This window comes from Hyalella azteca, unplaced genomic scaffold (assembly GCF_000764305.2).
Source record: "Hyalella azteca isolate HAZT.00-mixed unplaced genomic scaffold, Hazt_2.0.2 contig12910, whole genome shotgun sequence".
Lineage (NCBI taxonomy): Eukaryota > Metazoa > Arthropoda > Malacostraca > Amphipoda > Hyalellidae > Hyalella > Hyalella azteca.
Genome location: NW_025942851.1, coordinates 29,756 through 52,988, shown reverse-complemented (window position 1 = coordinate 52,988; position 23,233 = coordinate 29,756). Strand labels below are relative to the sequence as shown.

Here is a 23,233-nt window from a genome sequence, read left to right as displayed (position 1 = left end):
AATATGTATATATGACATATATCTATAAATAATAACATAAAGTCTCCAACACTCAGAGAAATGAGTGGGGCTTTGTCCAAATAGCGATGCTCTCTTTGCCAGTGTATGTGTCATCCTGACCTAGTTTTGACTGCTAAAATAGCGTATTAGGCTACATCCGTTCTCTGCTCGTGCTGTTAGTCAGAAAGTTATGACACGTGGCGACATACATCTTGCCAAATAATCCTCGCGGTTCACGTCAACAACCTGGCAACTGTTGAGCAGCTTCACCGCTGCAACGATAGCTGTTAGCTGCTCAATGTTGGTACAATAATGTAGTTAATTAATAAAATGATAATGTAGATAATGGCTATAAAACTTGAATTTAATAATAGAATTCTAATAAATGATAGATTCTTAAACTATGGCTTTGTTCATTCAAATTTCAGCTCAATTCCCTACTTCAATAATAGTTCTGTATTTGGTAAACTCTAAATTGTTAAAAGATTTTATTTCAATTAATCTTCAGATCTTTTGTACCGGCTGCCCCGTAGTGAACACAAGCTGTAAATAAATTCTCGGATTGTAAAGAAAATAGCGTGCAGGCAGCCATTTTAATTGTATGAATTTCCAAAAAATTTTGTTTATTATGGGAGCAAATTTATTGCGTATGTTATTTGTACCTTTAAATATATTGTTCTTATTTGTACTGCTGTTCTTGTGACCTCCAATTATCCGTTCGTACGGTAAAGACAAACACACGAAATTGTTAAGAGAAAAAATTTTTATTGAATGGCATCATAGGCATGATACCTTCTTGTACAGTGCATTATTCTAGATATTTTTCGAGTTAGACAATATGACCAGCAGTAAAAATATGTAAACAGGGTAGTAAGATAATCGTACATTAATCATATTTGCTTTCGTGGAGAAAACTGTTCACGTCAGCAATGGATTATTAAACGGGAAAAATGCACTGGCTTCACGCAACATTTTAGCCTGGCTTATAATTTGAGCTATCGTACATTAACCAATAAACAAAGCACTAGATGCGAAGGAGTCTCAGTTCACTAATATCACAATATGCGGCACGGATATTCACTTCACTTAAAACACTGAAACATGGCTTCACACTTCATCACATATGGCTTTACACAATTACGTTAAACACGAAAGTCACGGCACCATTTGCTGCTCCAGTTACTGCCAGACTTGCTGCTCCTGTTACTGCCAGACTTGCTGCTCCTGTTACTGCTGCCCTTGCTGCTCCTGTTACTGCCACACTTACTGCTCCTGTTACTGCCACTCATGCTGCTCCAGTTACTGCCAGACTTACTGCTCCTGTTACTGCCACACTTGCTGCTCCAGTTACTGCCAGACTTGCTGCTCCTGTTACTGCCAGACTTGTTGCTCCAGTTACTGCCACCCCTGCTGCTCCTGTTACTGCCTCACTTGCTGCTCCTGTTACTGCTTTTAACTTCTTTACTGTAATCAAATTTAATCAGCCGCTCCCAGCGGCACCGGCGTTGTTTAGTCAGTGAGCGCTCGATCTCTAAACCAAATAAATTTCCACTCTTCACTCATTGGATGATCATAATAAACAATAAACATCATTTAAATATGTTAAATTCGATTCATGTTCTCATTTACAAAATTCTGGCTATTATTTTAGCTTGTTTCCGAGAGCTCAGTTGTTTTTTATGGTATACTAAACGCAGTTCGCTGTCTTACTAGATAAAAATATATAGCATCGAAGCCAAAGAAAACTTTACCTGGCTATTCATAAGACATCGAAGATTCGAATCCTATAGAAATGGCCACTTCTGAAAAAAATTCCTTGCGATATTTCTGCGCCGCGTATTTATTGGATTTCTTTATTGTTATTTATTGGTGTTTCTTATTGAATGGTCTTACGAAGGCCACAAGAATGCCCCCACACTTCGCCTTTGTTCAATTCTTGCACCGATCGTGAAAGGCATCACGTGAAATTGAAGTCAACGTATGAAGCTGCAGGGGCTTTTTGTTTAAGTGCCTTGAGTGAAGACAACTTTCGAAAATATAGATTCTGGAAAATTGATATTTTTCTTTGTTGTGAAATTTTAATGCCAATCAAGATATATGTAATAGGTACATCAACAACAGTTTTATTCAGAATGCAACATGGGATGGACAGAATTACACTGAATAATCGATGGCGCTTGTGATGCAGTTGAAGGCAAAATATTCATATACATATATTTGGTATTTATATATTAAGCCCCATTTCTACGAAATATAAATAATTGGCCTTCGCTATTTCACAGAACGAACGAGATTTCGTAAATTTTCCAGATCACGTTTCAAGAATTTAGGTTTGATTGCATCATACATGACCTTGGGGCTGAAAGATAAATTTTGTTTCATGGACATCCAGTAACTTTTTTGGTAACCGAGAACTAAATAATTATGAAGTCTCTGTGAACTTTTGATTAAGTTTCCTCCTAACAATGCAACCGTGAATTTCAAATCCCCCCCTCAAATAAAAACAAAATTATTTCGTGTATGAATCTGAGGTGCGGCTTGTGTTTTTTCCACTTTTATTCTTCACTAAATGTTTTTTTCCACTTTTATTCTTCACTAAAGCTTGTCGGAAATTCAAATGGGGAAAAATCTACGGGAATAAAGGCTCCAATTTAGAACTGGTCACCTGATGCCTGCCTGACAGCTGCGCAGGATCCATTGAAGGTTCAGATATGCGGCCGGGGAAATATATTGCTGACAATGATTGCACTATATATTTAAGACCTGTTTCCATGTTATTTGTTAATATTAGGATATGTCGTTTAATGTTCTGTTTTCTTTAATTTTAATTTATAGCTTTTATGGATCTTGTTTGTTGTTATGTTCTTTTACTACATTTACACGCAGTCCATCATCGATGGATCTGTGGTTGAGAGTAATTCCTTTCTGACCAATAATACGATAAAAACCTTTTTAAAATCACACCATATATGAAAAAATTATAAACGCAATGCAGTTCTTAAGAAAGCATTACGCTTAAATTAATGATCGAGCATCGTGCCTGATGATAGCATTCTTCCATATCAATAATATTTCTGTGCCCATACATTTACACATTTCTATAGAATTGCGAGTGACTCCTTTGTTCATATACGACGCGTATTTCTAATAAATTCTGTAGTTTCTACTAAATTATATTTCTTCACACGACCATTTTTTCATCCAATTAATCGTCCGCTCCGTGATGTGCGGAGTTTCGATTTTTTTTCAGAACGTCGCTTTAGTTTTTCCCGCCTTAACAGTTTAACCTTGCATTCATGTTTCTTTCTCACCTTCTCCCTCACTTACGACCCTGAACTCGAGGGACTTCTTGTTAAGGTTACACTCTAATTATTATTATCGTTCAAAGCAACAAGGTTAGACCGTTATTATTGCTGTCATTCCATGCAACAAGGTTAGACCGTTATTATTGCTGTCATTCCATGCAACGAGGTTAGACCGTACTTATTGCTATCGTTCAATGCAACAAGGTTAGACCGTATTTATTGTTATCGTTCAATGCAACAAGGTTAGACCGTTATTATTGTAATCATTCCATGTAACAAGGTTAGACCTTAACCATTGTTATCATTCCATGCAACAAGGTTAGACCGTTATTATTGCTGTCATTCCATGCAACAAGGTTAGACCGTTATTATTGCTATCATTCCATGCAACAAGGTTAGACCGTTATTATTGCTATCATTCCAAGCAACAAGGTTAGACCGTGATTATTGTTATCATTCCAAGCAACAAGGTTAGACCGTGATTATTGTTATCATTCCATGCAACAATGTTAGACCGTAGTTATTGTTATCATTCCAAGCAACAAGGTTAGACCGTAATTATTGCTATCATTCCATGCAACAAGGTTAGACCGTATTTATTGCTATCATTCCATGCAACAAGGTTAGACCGTAATTATTGCTATCATTCCATGCAACAAGGTTTGACCGTACTTATTGTTATCATTCCATTGTATCGTAGTATTGCGTAGTAACCATTGTATTGCCATTCAACAAGGTTCCATTTATTGAAGAGAATATGCCAAGTTTAAAGAATATAGCATTGTTTTTCTCATGTTGTCTATAATCAAATTTATAATTGCCTTCATGGGCAATTAAAACCAGCGTTAAACGCATTCACTTGCCTGTATGTTAACAATTTATAGTACTGTTTTCAATAGCCTACAATTTGTCTTCAATTCTCGACTAGCTTCGTGCTGTTTAAAAATTTGTTTTCTCGATCCATATTCAACTGTCTTGAATCATGTGTTCAGTTTGCTTCACATTCCTACACAATTGGTGCTAGGCGAGAGCGCAATTGTCTTCTATCCTTCACACAATAGTTATTTGTCCATTACACTATAATTTGTCACAAATTGTGGTAAGATGCATCTAGCTTAAGTGCGTTTACAATAGATTCGCGGTGTATAGCACAAGGCTTTTCCCAGTATCCATTTTAAACAATTTTATCATTTGCACGCGTGTTTCCGGTCCTTCACATAACTATCTTGTCACACTCGCACAGTTGGTTGGCTCGTTGCACGGAAACCGGATCCCTTGTTACGCATCGGTAATTGAGTGATACTTATTTGCCTTACCAAAAAATGCAGTCCATATTCCATGTTAAAAGGAAAAAAAATTCAATAGGATCAGTTTCATTTGGTGAATAGATAGAACTAAAAAATTTTCACTGATTCAAAAAAATGCAAATGATAAAATGGCAATATATTCTTTCGGTGAAGAATAGAAGAATACGAGTAAAATAAAATGAAAATTTGTATCATTATTCACTTGAAGTCGATGCATTACTACAATCAAATCACTTCTGTAACGGTGCGAAATGACATCTTTCGTTAAATAATATCCGTGCATACGCATACCATGTACTAACATTTTACACATATAATACGTGTCTAATTCATGCTGCGATACCATGACAGTTGGTGCAAGCAAACAACCTGCCTGTAAAGGACGTGTTGGGCTCGTCCGACCCCTACGTCAAAGTTTGTCTCTTGCCAGATCGCAAGAAGAAGTTCCATACCAAAGTTCATCGGAGGAACTTGAACCCTGTCTTTAATGAGACTTTCATCTTCAGGTTGGTTATTTTGCGCAAGTTTTTACAATCTTCAACTGTAGTGCGCTCCTGGTCATCAAAAATTTCCAGTATTTGAGGGAAACAAAATGAAAATAAACATGTGTTTGGAAATCGAAAGGGCATACCGCAGATTCTTCTCACATTTATCAGGAACTAATTCTTATTAGAGCAGATATCTCAATATTGCATATTTTTATAGTGATTCTTTCTTTAATTTACATTTCAGTATTTCCGGAATTCCCGTAGCTCAAAATTATAGAGGCAAATTATTTCAATACATATTAAATCCATTCATACAATCATTTTCCTCGTGACTTGAATTGACGCGAAAAGCTAATGCAAGAGTCACAGCTCCATTACAGCTTACATGTCGCGCCTGGCATCGCATGACTGCCCTGAGCAGATCAAACCTGAGACTATACTTTCAAAACTCGCTAAGTGAACGTAAGTACTTACGCTCTATTTTCTTGTCTATGATTGGTAGATTTTGCTTGAAAAGCCGTCAATGATTGGCTGATGAACTTACGATCTCTTAACTTTTTTTGAAAGTATAGGACCTGAGAGCTTATCTTGCAGTGCCTCACTGATGGCAGACTCAAGGAAATATAAGGCCTAAGAGCTGTGTAAAAATTCACGTGTAATTCTAAAGGAGAGTTTAATGCGGATAGGCTGAGCCCAGGCTCGCTCAAATGAAGCTGCGCTCTCCGTTGCCGCTTCTTTGTACAAAAGATTTCCTTTCACTTAGCGCTCGTGTATTGCGAGAACACTTTAAAGGTTATTGGTAAGTTTTTTTTTCAAATAACTCAATAAGTAATAAGTAATTTGAGAAGATTCTTTAAAGATACTATGAATTTTTGTGGAGTTTTCTTTGCTATTAAGTTTTTAGTGAATTTGCGATTCAATGAATTTTTGTGGAGTTTTCTTTGCTATTAAGTTTTTAGTGAATTTGCGATTCAAGCAAACGAGTGATATTATTACGTAATTTGAGAATAAATACGCGGTCAGGAATTGTTGTTAATCATAATAGCGATCGCAACGACATCATAGGCCAGGTGAGGCCACGTTATCATAGGCCAGGTGAGGCCACATTATCATAGGCCAGGTGAGGCCACGTTATCGTAGGCCGGGTGAGGCCACATTATCATAGGCCAGGTTAGGCCACGTTATCAGAGGCCAGGTGAGGCCACGTTATCATAGGCCAGGTGAGGCCACGTTATCATAGGCCAGGTGAGGCCACATTATCATAGGCCAGGTGAGGCCACGTTATGACTGACCACAGCCTTTTTATCACCAGCTTGATAGAGTGTTTTCTCACATTCAGGCTATAATTATAGGCAGATTTTTAGATTTTCCCTTTTAGATTTCGTGGATTAAATAGATGAGCAAAATTCTTTTGCCGCACTTTAGGTCATCAGAATTCGCCTTCATTGTGAAAATTGCATGCATTATCGTGAGCGAACAAACAGAATGTACAGTAGTCGAACATTTATGATCCGCAACAGAACTTTTCGTTGAATGCACTTGGAGACCCAAACCTACTTGAATTTTTTTAAGCTGTTGTGGAAAAGCTACGCAAAAGCTTTCAGGGATTGTTCTTGTAATTGTTTGTACTCTCGGAGAGTCTATTTCTTTGTATGTAGGGAACTCGAGCGTCAGATATCGAAATAATTTTATCTCTATGGAAATTTTTGCTGACATTGATTATTTTTAAAGATTGAATGACACTTTAATATACTGTTATAGACATGTATGTATTGGCCATTACCATCACGATTTACGAGAATATATCGTCATCCGTGTGACGATAAAATAAATACAACAATAATGTATATTAAAAACAAGAACCTTGTGACCTCGAACGCGGCTCTATAGAGTGAACAAACCTCCACTTTAAACCCATTTTAAAAAAATACACACGTGCTGCGAGCGTTTGGGACCTCCAGGTCACCATAAGCCGCTGAAATCTGCAGCGCTGCGGCCAATGAATCATTTGAGCCAGACAAGAAATCGCGCGCTAGGAAGAAATTGACTAGTTGATACACGAAATAGTTTACTTCCGGACTTTATATTCTAAATAAAAATGTTTAAGTTAAAAGAAATAACTGCCTGGAAAGAAATTAGTTGGTTTAAACGGAAGTGCTATGAAGGAAGTCAACAGTTGATACACAAACTCGCATTTCTCGAGAAAAATTATTCACTTTTTCAGAAGTTCGTCTGGATATAAAATGTGTATCACTTGAAGCCGAACACCTATTTGATGTGAATTAAGTTATCAGGTCATATCGAAAGTTTTCTAAGATGAGAGAAAGTCATCAGTTGATAGAACAAATTATTTGGCTGAAAAGAAAGACGTTCTGCATCGAAGTAAGCCTTGCAGCAATAAAGGAAATCTTTCGGTCGGAAAACTGTGTCTGGAACTGTTTGGTTTGGCCTGGCTTGCATTTTTTGACGCTGATTCTCCTGTGTTGGTCGGGAAAAGGATATAAAGAATGGGGAAAAATATTGTGCCACTGAATGTTGCCTTCAAAGCCGGATGCTGCCTTTCTAATGTCTGTTGAAATTTTTTTAGAAAATATCTAGAATTCACAAGAAAATGTAAACGCATTAAGTAACATTTCAAGGTATGAAGTGGATCTTTTCAACCTATTTATTTTTCGTTTCATTCAATGTAAATTCACGTTTATAGACTATGTTGTAGGAATTATTCTGTACTCCATTGTATTAATTTAAACATTGATGTGTGGTGCAGGTTGTGATGCGCAACGTGCAGTACCACTGCCAGCAGAGTGTGGAGCTCACCTACACCATGGACATACTCACCACCAAGCAGGTCTGGGTCTTATTTTATCACATGTTATGCCTATAGTCTAAGGTGGGCAGTAGCGCGCTACATTTTCAGTCGCGGTAGCGGTAGCGGCGCTACATTTAGAGTATGTAGCGGTAGCGTTAGCGCCCGCTACATTTAAGCAATTGTAGCGGTAGCGTTAGCGCCCGCTACATTTAGAGCATGTAGCTGTAGCGGAGCGGCCGCTGCATTTCAAAGTGTTCATCACTATAGGCCCAGCTCTGCCTATAGTGATGACCACTCAATGATTTATCTTATCAAACTGATCTGTAGCATTCAATTCTCAGCAGAACGATATAAAATTATTGTATTATCGACTTAATTACTAACTTGTTGACTTTTTAATTTTTTACTTGATAAAATACGTGGTCGTTATACTGTTCACTGCTTGAGTATTGTATACAAAAAAAAATTTTCACACAGACATCACATTAAAAAAAATGCCGCATCAGCGGTGAAACAGCGATCTCGTTATAACGAAAGATCGACGGCGCTATGAGGTTCGTTATAGCGTGACAAGGCTGCACATCAGCGCGCGGTGCTACGTCGTCCTTACGTCGGAGTGCAAACAATGCGCGGTTAAAGCTGCGCTTCATATCGCAGGCTGCGCTTCATATCGCAGGCTGCGCTTCATATCGCAGGCTGCGCTTCATGGCGCGGTATCGCAGGCTGCGCTTCATGGCGCGGTATCGCAGACTGCGCTTCATGGCGCAGTATCGCAGGCCGCGCTTCATGGCGCGGTATCGCAAGCCTCGCAGTATCGTCTCGTCAAAATTCCTTCGCTGTTCTCGATGCTCTTCGATGACTGGCGAAGCCATGGAGAAAAAGTGTGAATTCGATTTTTGGAGTTAATAAAAAAATGAGTACGTTTTTATGGGTCGTTTGAGATGTGATGATGCGTGTGAGGTTATGATGGTGCGTGCGGGATTGTGAGAATGTGTGTAAGGTTTTACGTTGCTTCTAATGCTAGATGGTTACCAGATTGCAAATATTCCTTCGAGCCTGTTATTATTTTCAAGCAACTTCAACGACGTCTTCAGGTTGGTTCGTAAGGATTGTCATGTCATGTAGTCATATACTTGTTGTGATGCCCCAAAAATTAAATATGATTTTTACGATATTATTTTTAGTGGGCGATTGTCATATTGATCATCTTGAGTGATGATGATATCTCCCGAAGATGGTACTATTAACGCGTATCGCTCCGATGTCTGCTGGATTGTTTAGTTGAGTATAAGATTGTTTTGAATTGATCGTACGAAAGTTTTGTTCGAAATTTAGTTCCTGTATCCAAATCTATGATCTGACAAAGGAATTATTTCCCTGTTCTTCCATCTAAGTTTTCAACGACTTTTCCAGAGTTAGTCTCTTCAGTAAGCTATATCGTTTAGGTTTTAAAGAACTTTTTATGACCGAATCCTAAATATCGACCCACTTACAGAAATAAATTCGTTTCACTGGATTACTGCTTCAGTTCTCACATAAGATCAATCAATTTAAAAACTGACCTAATTTTTAATCTATCTAACAGATGAAATAAACTTTTTTTCACATCTTCAGAGCAAATCCTGTGCCATGACAGCATGTACACGTATACTAATTCGAGTTATATAACCTCCTTGTACTTGGGCGTGAGTATATGTGCATTTGCAAATTCAAACCAAAAGTTACTACTATTAATCATTTAGTGCATTTTTTGTAGACCTCTTTGGTGTCTATTTTTGCCACTTGAACTGGAAGCCAACGAGGGAAATATCGAGCTTTGGTGTTGAGGGGAGATCCGCTCGGCGAGCTCTCGACTCGGCACTCCAGATCTCAACGGAGGTCGACAACCGCCAACTGGATCACCGAGATCGATGTGTTGCGCCGCGCATTGCAATTCAATAGCAGCTCCTATATGATTTAATGAAGCATCTTATCAACGGAAGAATGGCTTCTCGTCGGTGCAACTCGTTTTTTATGGCCCGTGGCCCGTTAGATCCATCACATGTATGTGGGGCAAACCGGGAACTGGGTTAACGACAGATTATCACGATTGATTCAAATATTGAAAGGACGATATGAATGATACATTGAAGCTAGGAATTTTGCTTCAAATACGTTAAGGGACTTTCGTTTGAAGTTTTAGTAAGAAGCTTCATTTGTTCGATGGAGCGATGAAACAGCTCAATTAGCCATCCAACAAATTCTGCGCAAGGCACGCGCGATTCTAGTACAGTTTATCAAAATAAATTTTTACTGGAACATAACTGCTGAGGGCTCTGTTGTAAAGGAATCAGAGATGACCAATAGACGTTTTTCACCCGACAAGTGCCACTACATTACCTCGACGTCAGGCACACGCCCGTCTGTTTGCCGAGTTCATGTCACGTTGAGCACGAAGCGATTTTTGCCGTGTGCCTGAGTGGCGAACCCTGTATATTTCGCTGGCAAATAAGCCACAGCAATATTTGCTTTCTATTGGAGACAATGCACCAGACGCATCCTGTAATCGGAGCGCACTCTTCCGAACAATGAATTGAGACAAATGAAATGACACTTAAACTGAGCAATGTGTTTCATTTTCTGCGTGTCTCGGATCCGTGCACAAGCGATATCGATCACAGGGGTTTAGTGTTATTCGAATTTTATCGTAATTGATAAGCGAAAATCTATTTTCACCGACAAATATTTTCTCTATCGCAAGTTTTCCCCTAATAATTATTGTTCTCTATAGAAGCATTGGTACCAAATAAGTACACTTCAAAAATTGTCCTGAAAAAGTCAATACATTTTTCAGGATTTAAAAAATTAGAATAAATTGGGAGACAATTTGATAGCAGATCAATCACCCATAACCTCACTTTCAGATAACCACTGTAGACTACTTCTGGGCGCTAAATTTCTTCTCATCTTTCTCGCTTCCCTGCCAGAGATTGCTCCATATAACCGACCACTTTTGAGCAGTGAGCTGCATGAGGTTTGCTAGCCCCGAGACCAGAAGACATTACTGGTCTGCCTTACTGCCCTAGAGTTCTCTCGTAACCTCGTTAGTTGCAGTGGCTTCCTTGCAACCTAATCTCGAATAACGGACCAGTCTCACGGCCTCCGTATGTAACACGGTCATAAATTGCAACTCTGATTTAGAAGCTTCGTTGAGGCCGCAACAACTGAATTAGAAGCAAATCTTTCATGGCCAAGAAACGCAATTAAACTTTCAGGATTTTTAAAACGTGTCCGATGCTAAAGCACAGAGGCCTGATTTTTTTAATTAAAGCACCGCATGCTTTAGCACGAGCAGCGATCATGGATAATAACATGATGGGATACAGATACAGAATATAGATACATAATCGCAAATTTGAAGTGCAGTTCCACTTGCATATTCTTATTGATAACAGCATAGTAAAATTGCATATTTTTCTCTGAAATCAAGCATGGGTTATTGTTCTATAACACAATTGCTGCCTGTTGAGCCGATTTTGCAAGGAGAAATTCCCTATGCTCAAGTTTCCAAAAGTTTTTTTATGGTCAAAGTTTCTGAGTAGTTTAGTTCAAGGTCTTACCAGGAGTAGATGATGTTAATGATTAAGTTCAAGACGTTACCATGACTAGATTATATTAATGATGAACATACAATATGCCGTAGCATGAACCGAACTCACTAAAATATTTCACTCCGGAGTTATGTCTGAACTTATAAGTAAGGAAATGAACGACGAAATAAGCTTCGTCACCATGGAAACGGACTGCTGAAGGTCTGAAAATATAAATTACTTATAGCGTCCATGTGAAATTGTGCTTTCGCTTTCCTTCTTAAATTAAATGGAAGGATACTCTCATATATAGCGTACGGATGCACACAGACTTAAAAACTCACAGGAACTTAAATGAGTTTTCTTTGATTTTCATAACTAGAACTAAAATAAAAATAATTACAAGACATCAGCATGATGTGAGAGTGATGCTGCAGTGAAAGAAAACACATTATTATTATTATTATTTTTGAATTATGGAACTTCGAAACTCGCTCTTTTCAAAGCTTGAAGAGACTGCGCACCTTCAATCGTGAAAACAGTTCGTTTTTATATTCAAATTCTGGTCTTTTGCTTCCTATTTATAATTGAGTTTGGTAAATAGTGAGCATAGTTTCAGCTGGAAGCTTCATATTTTTTATTAACTTGTTAAAGCACATGACGAAAAATCTGACGAAACTTCGTTAATAAATAAAGGCACCTTGTGAGTGCTAATTGAAACAAATTAGCTTCGTCGACGATGAAATAAACAATAAAATTCTGATGAAAATAGCTGTATAATGAGACGGCAGATGACGACAGAAAACAGCAAGTCATTTTTAAGTACACGTATCGTATGAAAGAAATATGAGACACAACTGCTAACAGTAACGCAGAACATTAATAACATACGCAGAACATTAATAATAAACCAACGCTCATTGAAATTGTTGACTCAAAACAATATTTAATTTTAACATAAAACTAACAGCAGCATATTCAATATAAAATTAACATTGAGCAAAATTTAAATCAAGGAAATTTTGTTTGGGTCCATTTTAGCGTAATTGATTTTTTCAAATTCGCAAGTTACTCGTAGAATATATTACATTTTTATAAACCGGGAATGTATTAATTCTCTGTTCCTAAGCGAAGCAATTAAAAGCAGATTGAAGGGTACGTCTAAAGATCGTAACATCGACTGAAAATTTTTAAAAATTCAAATTGGAAATTTTTTTAAATTATTGTCACGAACGAGGCTCGATCCATTAATTTTTACGAGTCGACTTTTCATTAAGTTCCAAGTTTCAGGCAGCCTGCACAATTCTATCTGTTCGTCAAAAAATAATATTGTTAATATAATAATTAGCACAAACAATAGAACGCAATTAATTATTAAATAACGTGAAGAACGCGTTCTTTGTATTTAATGGCACACCTTCTCAGATTAAGATATTTGTTGATTATTTAAGAAAAACAAATCGTTGCCAAATTACCAATTAATGAAAAGGTACACTAACGCATTGCATGCGACAATCCGAGAAGTTTACTCAACCCTTGGCTGTCGTGATTTACGTTATTGATAAAATTAAAATTGTGCTTGCCGTCGAAAATCAAGCCAAGATATGATTTTAATCATCTACGGAATCCAAAATTTCTCCAGTAAATGTGATGTCTCCTAAAATGGGAACTGGTCTGGCAGTAAAAAACATAACTCAGTACTCACTGCAGTGAGTGACAGAGAGCGCATTTCTCGTCGACGAAAACGTGAAGTCACGGACGGACAGACAGACGGACGGGCTGACATGGCGAGCACAATAGCGCCTTTTTTCCATAAATGAGAAACTGCGCTAAAACATCACTTAGTTTTGTATGCGGGAGCCCTCAATTTGTTCGCTGAAAACTATCTTGTTCACAAATCCACCGACACTCTGTAAACGATCGCAGAATTCATAAAAAGCAATAATAAGATTTAAAGATATAATCATTTATTTATATTTTCTGATTTATTGCAAGATTTTTTTATTGTTTGTTCAACAAGAAATCTAGAGTTCAAAAATTTATTCTACACGATAGTCGGAACGTTGTGCATTAATATTTCAAAGCCATAAAATGACAAACATTAGCAATAAAAATTTTTGTAAGAATCTTTCTAGACGGTTTCTAAAGTCCAGCAAGCTAGAGAATATAATTGTTCTCAATTGTCCATGCGGCGTGTTAGAATATATTTCAACTTGCCACCTAGCATTATTTATCTGCTATCTTTTTGTTGATGGCATATTAATTAATATTCTCCACGAAACACAAAATCGTTTTCAAACTAATCGCGATCGTGGCATCGCGTTGTGGCTGATGTAGCACATCACTCTGTCTATAAAATTGCGATTCTCAATAACGTCTACACAAAACTTTTCACAGCCTTCATATAAGGCATAGCCAAGAAACTGTTCGCGCTTGTATTATAAGTTAGAATTTAACACTCTTTACTGATTGTGTTTATGCTGATTTGTGTGAAGGAATATGCTCATTGGGGCTGCATCAGAGTAAACACGATATGATCGTAGCCAAAATTACAATGATGACATGTTTGAAATATAAGCTGAATAGGAAAATTATCGGCATACGGCAACTTTTTCTCCTGTGCACGAGAATTTTTATTAGAATGTATCGAATCCAAAAAGTTCATCTCTGCCCAGGTTGAAGGTAGTTTACTGTATCCGGCGAACGGACTTTGCACGTCATTTCGTGATTGGTTTCGCTGAGTATTGTTATGGGAGCTTTTGTTCGACTAATGATCTTTCACGGTCCTATTGTCCCAGAAATGCAATTGACTGAACTGAGGGGAGCGCTCGGTTGCTTCACAAGCTGTCGTCGTCCCGTGACTGCCAATACTTCGTGTTCAGGCCAAACGAGTTGCCGCGTGTATAAAAAGAACCTATGTTTATCATAGGGTAGTTATTTGGAGACATTCGTCGCTTGTTGTATACTTGCATACGCTACATTCGACTTGCATACGAGACACTTGGGAACTACAGGAAGTACGCCATTGGATTTTTACCCTTTCCATGCATAAAGGAGTTTAGAAAAGATATTTTAATCAATTCGTATTATATCTACTTGAAAGTTGTCGCAGTATACAAGCTCTTCTTTTGTGCCATTCTTTTGAGCAAAATTTTAATCTGAAGCTTGCGGGTAATTTCATATACCTGCCAACCAAACTTCAATTCGTCATTGAATCCCTTTCAGAATTTAACTATCGTTGAATAACATGGAGGCTAAAGCAGCGTCCATTTGTAACACCCAAATGCTTTCGGTGACATTTCATTGTGTTATTCCCACATAAATTACGAAAGTCTATTAGTAGGCGGAGGCGCCACATTCACAGCCACAGCCTGCAGAACGAAGGGTCCCGTGGGAAATGTACCTGAGAGCCGCACGCAGCCTCGCGTTGGTTCCACCCCTCGGTTCATACAGGAGGACATTGAACCTATAATTGCGAGCGTGGGTCGAGAGACGGAAAAAATAAAGCGAAATTTGCATTCTTGAGCGCGTGGTCCCAGAAGTATTCTCTTAAAGGCTATAGAATTTTCTCTGGCAAACGTAAATCAAGGGTTCGGAATAAATTAGGTCGATGAAAGTCTTGAAGTTTTGCAAATTATTTTCACCGTTGGGAATTCCTCGGAACATATATTTTACGTGTCATGTAAATGAGGTTTGGCTGCATCGTTAGATACCATAATGCTGCTCTTTCGAAGAATTTGTGTCATGACAGTATTCAGCACTCTTGTCATGACATGAAAGTGACATTATTTAACCCTCCTAGTTGGAACTATCCTTGTTCTTTCACTGCTAATGTTCCCTCGTATTATTACACCGTTTGCTTAATAATGTTGAAACTAATATAATAATAATGCAAATTTATTGCTCCTATTCATGTTTTTTTGGGGTTCTTCTTACTTATTTTTGTAAATCGGCATAAGCTCTATTGTGACACCAAAGACTGGTACACTTGTGGGAAGGTAAGAATATGGCACTACCTTGAATCTATGTAACACGCGTGATTTCAACCTATCTATCAATTTTTTTATTAATCAATTATCACGTGAATTCTCTCAATGAGTTCAATTACCTGGAGCAATACTATCACTACTCGCCTATAATTAAGTACACTTAGCGGTCGTTTTCTCGTTTATGATTGGTGGGTTTAACTTGAAAATCCATCAGTGACTGGCTGATAGAGTTACGAACTCATAACTATTTTTGATAGTATACTACCCTGGGCCATACTTTCAAAAAAGTCATGAGATCGTAAGTTCATTAGCCAATCATTGACGGTCTTTCAAGCAAAATCCACCAATCATAGACAAGAAAATAGATCGTAAGTACTAACGTTCACTTAGCGAGTTTTGAAAGTATGGCCCCTGACCAGTAACAATAAATTGTATGTGACACGCACGCGTGCAGCAAGACGTGCGTGACCTGGGCGAGCTGATGCTGAGTCTGTGTTACCTGCCAACGGCTGGTCGTCTCACCGTCACCGTCATCAAGATGAGACGTCTGCGAGCCTTAGACATCACCGGCTCCTCTGGTGAGTCTCGACATCACCGGCTCCTCTGGTGAGTCTCACCATCACCGGCTCCTCTGGTGAGTCTCGCCATCACCGGCTCCTCTGGTGAGTCTCGCCATCACCGGCTCCTCTGGTGAGTCTCGCCATCACCGGCTCCTCTGGTGAGTCTCACCATCACCGGCTCCTCTGGTGAGTCTTGACATCACCGGCTCCTCTGTGGTGTTAACTGCGCTCTAATGAAGAAACGACCTCCTAACATTAATTATTAACTAATTATGCACTACCAGGAGTAAATGCACCCTTTGGCGAGCTGAGTGCACGCCTCAAAGATTTCGACGTGTAAAAATAACTTATTTGCTCTTTTATTTGATTAAAACAAAAGCTAATTAACTATACACGATGTTGGTGTTTAATCAATCTCCCTGCTGGCTGAGCTGTCATCGTTCGTGACGTGCGTTGAACCTATTTCAGAATTTCGATTCCCGAAGCGAAAATTAGATGTCAAATGGGAGTTTTCCGATCAAAATTTTTGCTCAATTTCGAGCGCTGGCCACTCGAATATTTTGTAAAACTTATGCTCCAAATTATTGGACTTTCATCCGCACTTTAAGTTTGCGAATGAGAAAAGAAAAACAAATCAGGAATGCCGATGGAAATTTAGCTTGATGTCAGCTCTCATTTTTCAAAATCATTTCTCGACAGTTCTCGTTCTTGATTTCAGTCTCTTTTTTTTCGGCTCGCGCTCTCTTTAGTTGTATTGAAGAGCCTTCCAAGATGCGATGAATATTGTAATGAAAATATATTGTGGATGGCTTCAGTTTTATGAGCAACTCGAATAGCCGAATGAATATTGATAGTGAGGTTTTCTCACATAATTTTCTAGCCAGTTTTTGGATAGTCGATGCATTTTCAGCATCAAGTGTTTTCCAGTTCTAAGAAACGACATTGGAAAATGACCATATTTGTGTCCGGAAGCGCCGGTGCTTCAATAAGATCCAGGAATTTATATTCGTCAACAGATCCGTACGTGAAGGTGATCGTCATGTGTCAAGGCAGGCGCATCAAGAAAAAGAAGACGAGCGTCAAGAAGGCCACGCTAGACCCCGTCTACAACGAGTCCCTCGTCTTCGACGTGCCAAACGAGAACGTCGACGATGTCACTCTACTCGTTAAGGTCATCGATTACGACAGGTGAGTATCATTTAATGATGGCATCAACAAAAGTGATATGATGGATGACAATCCTCGATGTTAATCATTGAGCCACGAGTTTTTAATTCAATTTTATTGTGCGATAATTTGATTTAATATTTTCATTTCTCACGCTGAAACAAGATCAGTATTTCAGTAATTAGTTTGAATCAATAGGTATTACTTGAAATCAAATTATAAGGTAAACCTGCTGAACTACAAAAAATTTAATTGAATAAATATTACGTTAGGCACTGAATTAGTATTGTGGAGGAAATTGGCGAATTTCAAAACTAGTAGAATGAAACATTTAGATTTTAGATTTATTGTCCGTTTGTTGCAGTTAAGATTTGGCGAAATTCCCAATCACACGTCCTGGCTTTCCAGAGCTGTTCTTTATTGGTTAAATTAATGACAACTCCATGTGAAACTCCCCCATAGTCTATCCATTATATACCTCCCCCTGAAGAGTCTATCCATTATATAATATACGGTCGGTATTTCTCCCTTGCCCTGAAGTCCATGAAGCCGATTTACAAGTTACTAAGTGAGTTTTCCAGCAAGAAATAATGTCGTTTGTAATTAAAGTGGATGCTTTATTCATAATTTCCTCGCTCGTTCCTTACATCTCATGATGTAATGTTGTTAAACTCGAGCAACTCGTTATAATGAGTGCAACGGCTCTAATGGCATTTTTTTAATCGAAAATGTTCCGTAATTTTAGATAGCATTCTCTACGCAGACTCTAATTAAAGGCCACTCTTGGCATAATTCTGCGTCGCTCGCGTCTTCGATATTGGCTACGGAATTCGAGAGCGCAGGTCTCGCTAAAATGATGAGTAATTCGGCTCCTTCCACAATGATTTTAAAATTTTCGTGCTTTAGCAATGTGCATAAAAATTCTTAACGTTCCAGCTCGCGGTTCAATCGAGGTGCTCGTTTGGAACATGCCTTGTATTTCTTTGAATAAGTTGAAAGCAATGTGCATGTTTAAGTAATTGCCTCAAAATTTTAAGCAGAATTTTTACAATGCAGTCCACTACACTGAATTCTAGGGAGAGCTTATGTTTAATTTAGATTCTTTTATATAATCAAGCTTAAGAGGCATATCTTGCAGGCTTGGAGGAACGAATTTCACATCTAAATACCTTATCTGTAAATAATGGTAACATCGAGTTATCTTTAATAAAAATATTGAATAAAGCAAACTATTTCAGGCAATAAACAAAAATATTGAGTATTTTACGCCAAAATAATATTAAAAATATTATTTATTTCGGAAGGCTGGGAGCGAACGAGTTGCTGGGAGCTGTTGTGATCGGGTCCGCGGCGCTGGGGCTGGGCAGGGAGCACTGGCAGGAGATGCTGGAGTGCCCACGACGCCCCGTGGCCCAGTGGTACCCTTTGCTGGACAGCGTGCCCGACAACCTGCCTACCTCCCCACTCAGGGGCAAGCTGTCCTCCTGCAGCAGCAACAATTAGAAATTAACTTGTGGAGGTAAGTAAGTCATTGTCTTACAGATGCAAAACTTACGAGTTACTAGACGAATTTTAGATGGTTAATTTTGAGATACAGACAAATTTACGCTGGTCATTGTTATGGATGTAGGAGTGCTTTTCTAACCAAAATTTTATTTTCAATTGATAACTCGCAGGTTTGCCCGGTGTTGCGCAGGATAGATTATCCCAGCAATTTGAGAATAGCGTTATCCCAATCCCATCATCCGAATCCATTTAATAATATTGAAATAAAAATACGGCAATTTAAAAAAAGTCGTGTTCAAACTCACAGTCGGCCCAGAACATGCATTCATGTCCAGTCTAGGAATTTGAGTGGTACTTGAACTTTTTATTTTATTGATAAAACTACAACTTCCAGAATAAAAATATTGTTTCTATTCGTCAATCTTCCCTGTCTCATGATTTCATCATTAAAAGTAAAATTTATCACCATGTAATATCAAGACAGGTAATATCGTATCAAGTAATACCGTGGATGCGCACCCGCAGTTTCTGTACATTTCTTATGCAAGGCTTTAAAAAAATAATAAATTAAGTCATTAACTTATCGTCAAAGTTTTCGCTTAACCATGAGGCAAGAATTAGTATTGGTTTTGGATATGTGCGAATACAGTATCATACCTACCGTATGTGTATTCTTAGTTATTTAATTGCTATAATTTTCTTTCCGTCTTGCGTGTTGTTGTGTGGGTCAACGTATTATGCTAGATCAAACTGATGGATCTAAAATATCCTGAAACTACCATCTGATCAACTTGTGTATCGTAATCAATTTGCCAAGATAAAAATCTGCCAAAATTAACCCCTTCGATACATCAGTTTAAAATTTCCACGATGAGCCTTAGTGAGATTCCTAGCCTGTACAAAGTTTTCGCTTAAATACAAGACGTTTTTCGAAAGTTTGATCCTCAATCCCCAGGAGTTTGGTTGCTTTAGTATCTAAAGGTAGAGAGTGTGTGTCTACTGACAGGCTTAATCGGCCTTATTTGCTTCCTAGTGTTGCTCACTCTCACCTACGCAGCGTGGTTCATAGACAGAGACAACCCTTACTTCACGAGCCGTGAACGAAAAAAGCTGTTAAAACAGCAACGCAAGGAATTACTAAATGAATAGAAACTTCGAGTCCATGAAGAGGAAAGACGATTAAGAGAATTGTAGGATCCAGGAAGCGATGAGCTACTTCTAGCTTGGATGCGCGGTGAAGCCGCAAAGCCTGTCGCTGGAATGGCAGTTGGGACGGTAAAGGGCGATTAGGCTGATGATGGAGATTCTTGTTCCCCCGGGAATTTGTGGCAAAGTAATATCCTAAAGTAATTAAATTCGAGATAAATGATTGCTAGTTCACAATCAAATACCAATGATGGTAACTGTCCATTAGGTTTGGCTGCTAAAAGTATCCTGTCTGAGTAAAATGCATAACCAAGAATTGATTACTTGGATGATGAATCGTTCTCTGACGACTCGGGCTCATTTGGAAGTGACGAGGCCCTTCTGAGTGACGACAGCTCGGACGGTAGCGTAGACATTTCAACTGATGAAGAAGATGAAACTCTGAGATCTTGTCTTGTGCTTGGCTTTTTTTGAAGAGTTTGTAAATACTTCGTAGACGAGTGAGTTTTTGGTCTACGAATTATTTTCATTAAAAAATGTCTTCATCACCTACAAATATTGATGCGTATATTCTTCCAGCATACAGGAAATTAAATCTTCAAGTAATATCGTAAGCAATGTCACTATACTAATTTTAATTTATAAGCTTTGCATCTAAATAATCGTAGTCTACACTCGCTCTACTGTGTATCTTGAATGACGGATATCAAATCAAAAGCACAACTGATACGATGAACAACAATTTTCATGCGTATACGGTGTCCATTGTTACGAGCATCAAACATTCCAGCTTCAAACAAGTTTCTGTACAAGTCTCATCCAAAGGCTAACGCTTTTCCGACTTTCAGGTCGGAAAATCTGCGTATTTTTTAGTTTTTATTTTCATGGCCTTACATACAATCGTAAAAATGCGAGATTTTGAAAAGAAATATACATTTTTTGTTCTGCTTTGTTTTTTGAATATTTGGAACATGAAAGATGGAACATGAAATAGATCGGCAATTTATTAATCAACTACAATTATTCAGGTTGGTGGATATATTGACTCAATTTTAGTCAATAAAAATTGAGATATAGTGAGGAAAGATTCTTGCATAAAACTCGATGAAATTCTTTTGAAATTGGGTAATTTTTAAGCGTGCCGTTAGTTTCGCATGAGTTGACATGGTTTCATTTCATTTTATGGTTAATTTTAGTAAAAAGTTCAACCTCGAATATTTTAAAATTTTTATTCCGATATTGAACCGCACATTTCCATTCGCTTCAACGTTATTGCACCCAATATCTTCTTAAATTATGCGCGTTTTCCAATGCTTATTTTGATTTTCAACAATATATTTTCTTCTCAACAAATTATTCACTGAAGCCTGCTGGTCGTCTACCGAAACTTCATCACAGCAGCGATTTATTTTGACGACTCTTAGATGCCTGTACTTATGTACGTCACTCTGGTGCTGCGCGCTAAAAACACAGTCTTGTTTATGGCAGGACTTTAATTAACATATATACGAGTATAAGATGAGTTTTTTACCAACGCCTGTGCGACTTATAACAGTTATACGTGATGCGCTACTTGAATTCTCGATCAATGTAAAGAGTAGCATGTTTGAGAAGTGTCCAAGAACATATGAAGATATTTTGTTGATTGGTGATTTTAATAATTGCAAACCAATTTATATCAACGTATTCACTTCTTTATTAATAATAAAATTGTTGTTTCGAGAATTCTAAAATAAGTAGAATGTTTAATTTTTTTGATAGAAAACTTATTGCATTTAATCAACTGCATTGCGTCTCTCCACTGAATAACAAACATAATGGAAATCACTAATATCATGTCAACTTTATTGTCATTAAATCATCTGCGTTTGCAATTAGCTATTTAGTGTAGAAATCAATTATACTTCAGAGGCCGCAAACGAGCTCATCATTTCCCCCCACACATAATATGAGTAGGCAGCGTGTAGGTAGCTATAGTCCCATGGACGGAAGATATGTGCTAAAATAATAACATTAACTTTAGTTGTAACTCTAATTAGTAGGAATTTTATTGATGATGGAGAACGAAACTATTACAAGTAATATAACGAAGGAATCTTTTCGTCTGTGGAGTTGAAAGTCGAGAGCTCAGGAAACGTTGTTATGCACTTTTTGTTAACATTAATTAAGCAAAACATTTCTATTATTTAGCAGGTAAGTTAATGATAACGTTTTATTTTTATCGCTTGTTTGATCTGATGACATGCCTTGTTTGCAGGCAGGCAGGTAGCTGCGTGATGCCGCATCTGAGCAGGCGCCATCAACAGGCGCCACGGTCATGAGCGCTGTTTTTTACAATCTTTTAAAAATTTTCCATCAATGTGGCGCAAAATAAATTAAAGATTTTGAATTTCATTACAGCCAATGTCAAAATTATTAAAATAGATTGAAAAAAGAGAACTTGACTCAGGGATATTATTTCAACTTTATTGTCATTAAATCATCTGCGTTTGCAATTAGCTATTTAGTGTAGAAATCAATTATACTTCAGAGGCCGCAAACGAGCTCATCATTTCCCCCCACACATAATATGAGTAGGCAGCGTGTAGGTAGCTATAGTCCCATGGACGGAAGATATGTGCTAAAATAATAACATTAACTTTAGTTGTAACTCTAATTAGTAGGAATTTTATTGATGATGGAGAACGAAACTATTACAAGTAATATAACGAAGGAATCTTTTCGTCTGTGGAGTTGAAAGTCGAGAGCTCAGGAAACGTTGTTATGCACTTTTTGTTAACATTAATTAAGCAAAACATTTCTATTATTTAGCAGGTAAGTTAATGATAACGTTTTATTTTTATCGCTTGTTTGATCTTATGACATACCTTGTTCGCAGGCAGGCAGGTAGCTGCGTGATGCCGCATCTGAGCAGGCGCCATCAACAGGCGCCACGGTCATGAGCGCTGTTTTTTACAATCTTTTAAAAATTTTCCATCAATGTGGCGCAAAATAAATTAAAGATTTTGAATTTCATTACAGCCAATGTCAAAATTATTAAAATATATTGAAAAAAGAGAACTTGACTCAGGGATATTATCCGAGCAAAATATACTGAGCATTTCGAAGATTTTTGCAAGCATTGCCGATCAGGACACGACGACAGTGTCCCGTTGGATCATTTTGATCTACATTTACTCAATACTTTTGGAGACACGTTGATCGACCCCATTTCGAATTTTGATATGACGAGGCTCGAGAGAAGCCTAAATACTTTGTGCTGACGAACATGAACTTTTAAATAAGGAGCTGTGAACGAACAAATGATAAATTTCGCCGCGTTGATGTACCCTTATGAAGCTTTGCTTGTGATCCTGAAACCACTATGTGTATAATATGAAGCCAATC

At 37.9% G+C, this 23,233-nt stretch overlaps 1 protein-coding gene across 1 annotated transcript; it reads left to right on the top strand.

Moving 5' to 3' along the window:
- The first annotated feature begins 838 nt into the window (after nt 1-838).
- LOC108682911 (synaptotagmin-10) lies at nt 839-18,697 on the top strand. Its single transcript, XM_018172167.1, has 9 exons — nt 839-848; nt 1,180-1,512; nt 3,251-3,357; nt 4,964-5,118; nt 6,146-6,170; nt 7,868-7,948; nt 15,922-16,045; nt 17,044-17,215; nt 18,499-18,697. The coding sequence occupies exons 1-9, from the start codon at nt 839-841 to the stop codon at nt 18,695-18,697; spliced, it is 1,206 nt and encodes a 401-aa protein (XP_018027656.1).
- The last annotated feature ends 4,536 nt before the right edge of the window (nt 18,698-23,233 follow it).

What these genes read in the sequence shown, in the direction of transcription:
- LOC108682911 (XM_018172167.1), top strand. An exon ending in GCAACGACATCATAGGCCAG is followed by an intron (nt 6,171 to 7,867) that starts GTGAGGCCACGT and finishes TGTGTGGTGCAG; the next exon opens with GTTGTGATGCGCAACGTGCA. An exon ending in ACATACTCACCACCAAGCAG is followed by an intron (nt 7,949 to 15,921) that starts GTCTGGGTCTTA and finishes GCACGCGTGCAG; the next exon opens with CAAGACGTGCGTGACCTGGG.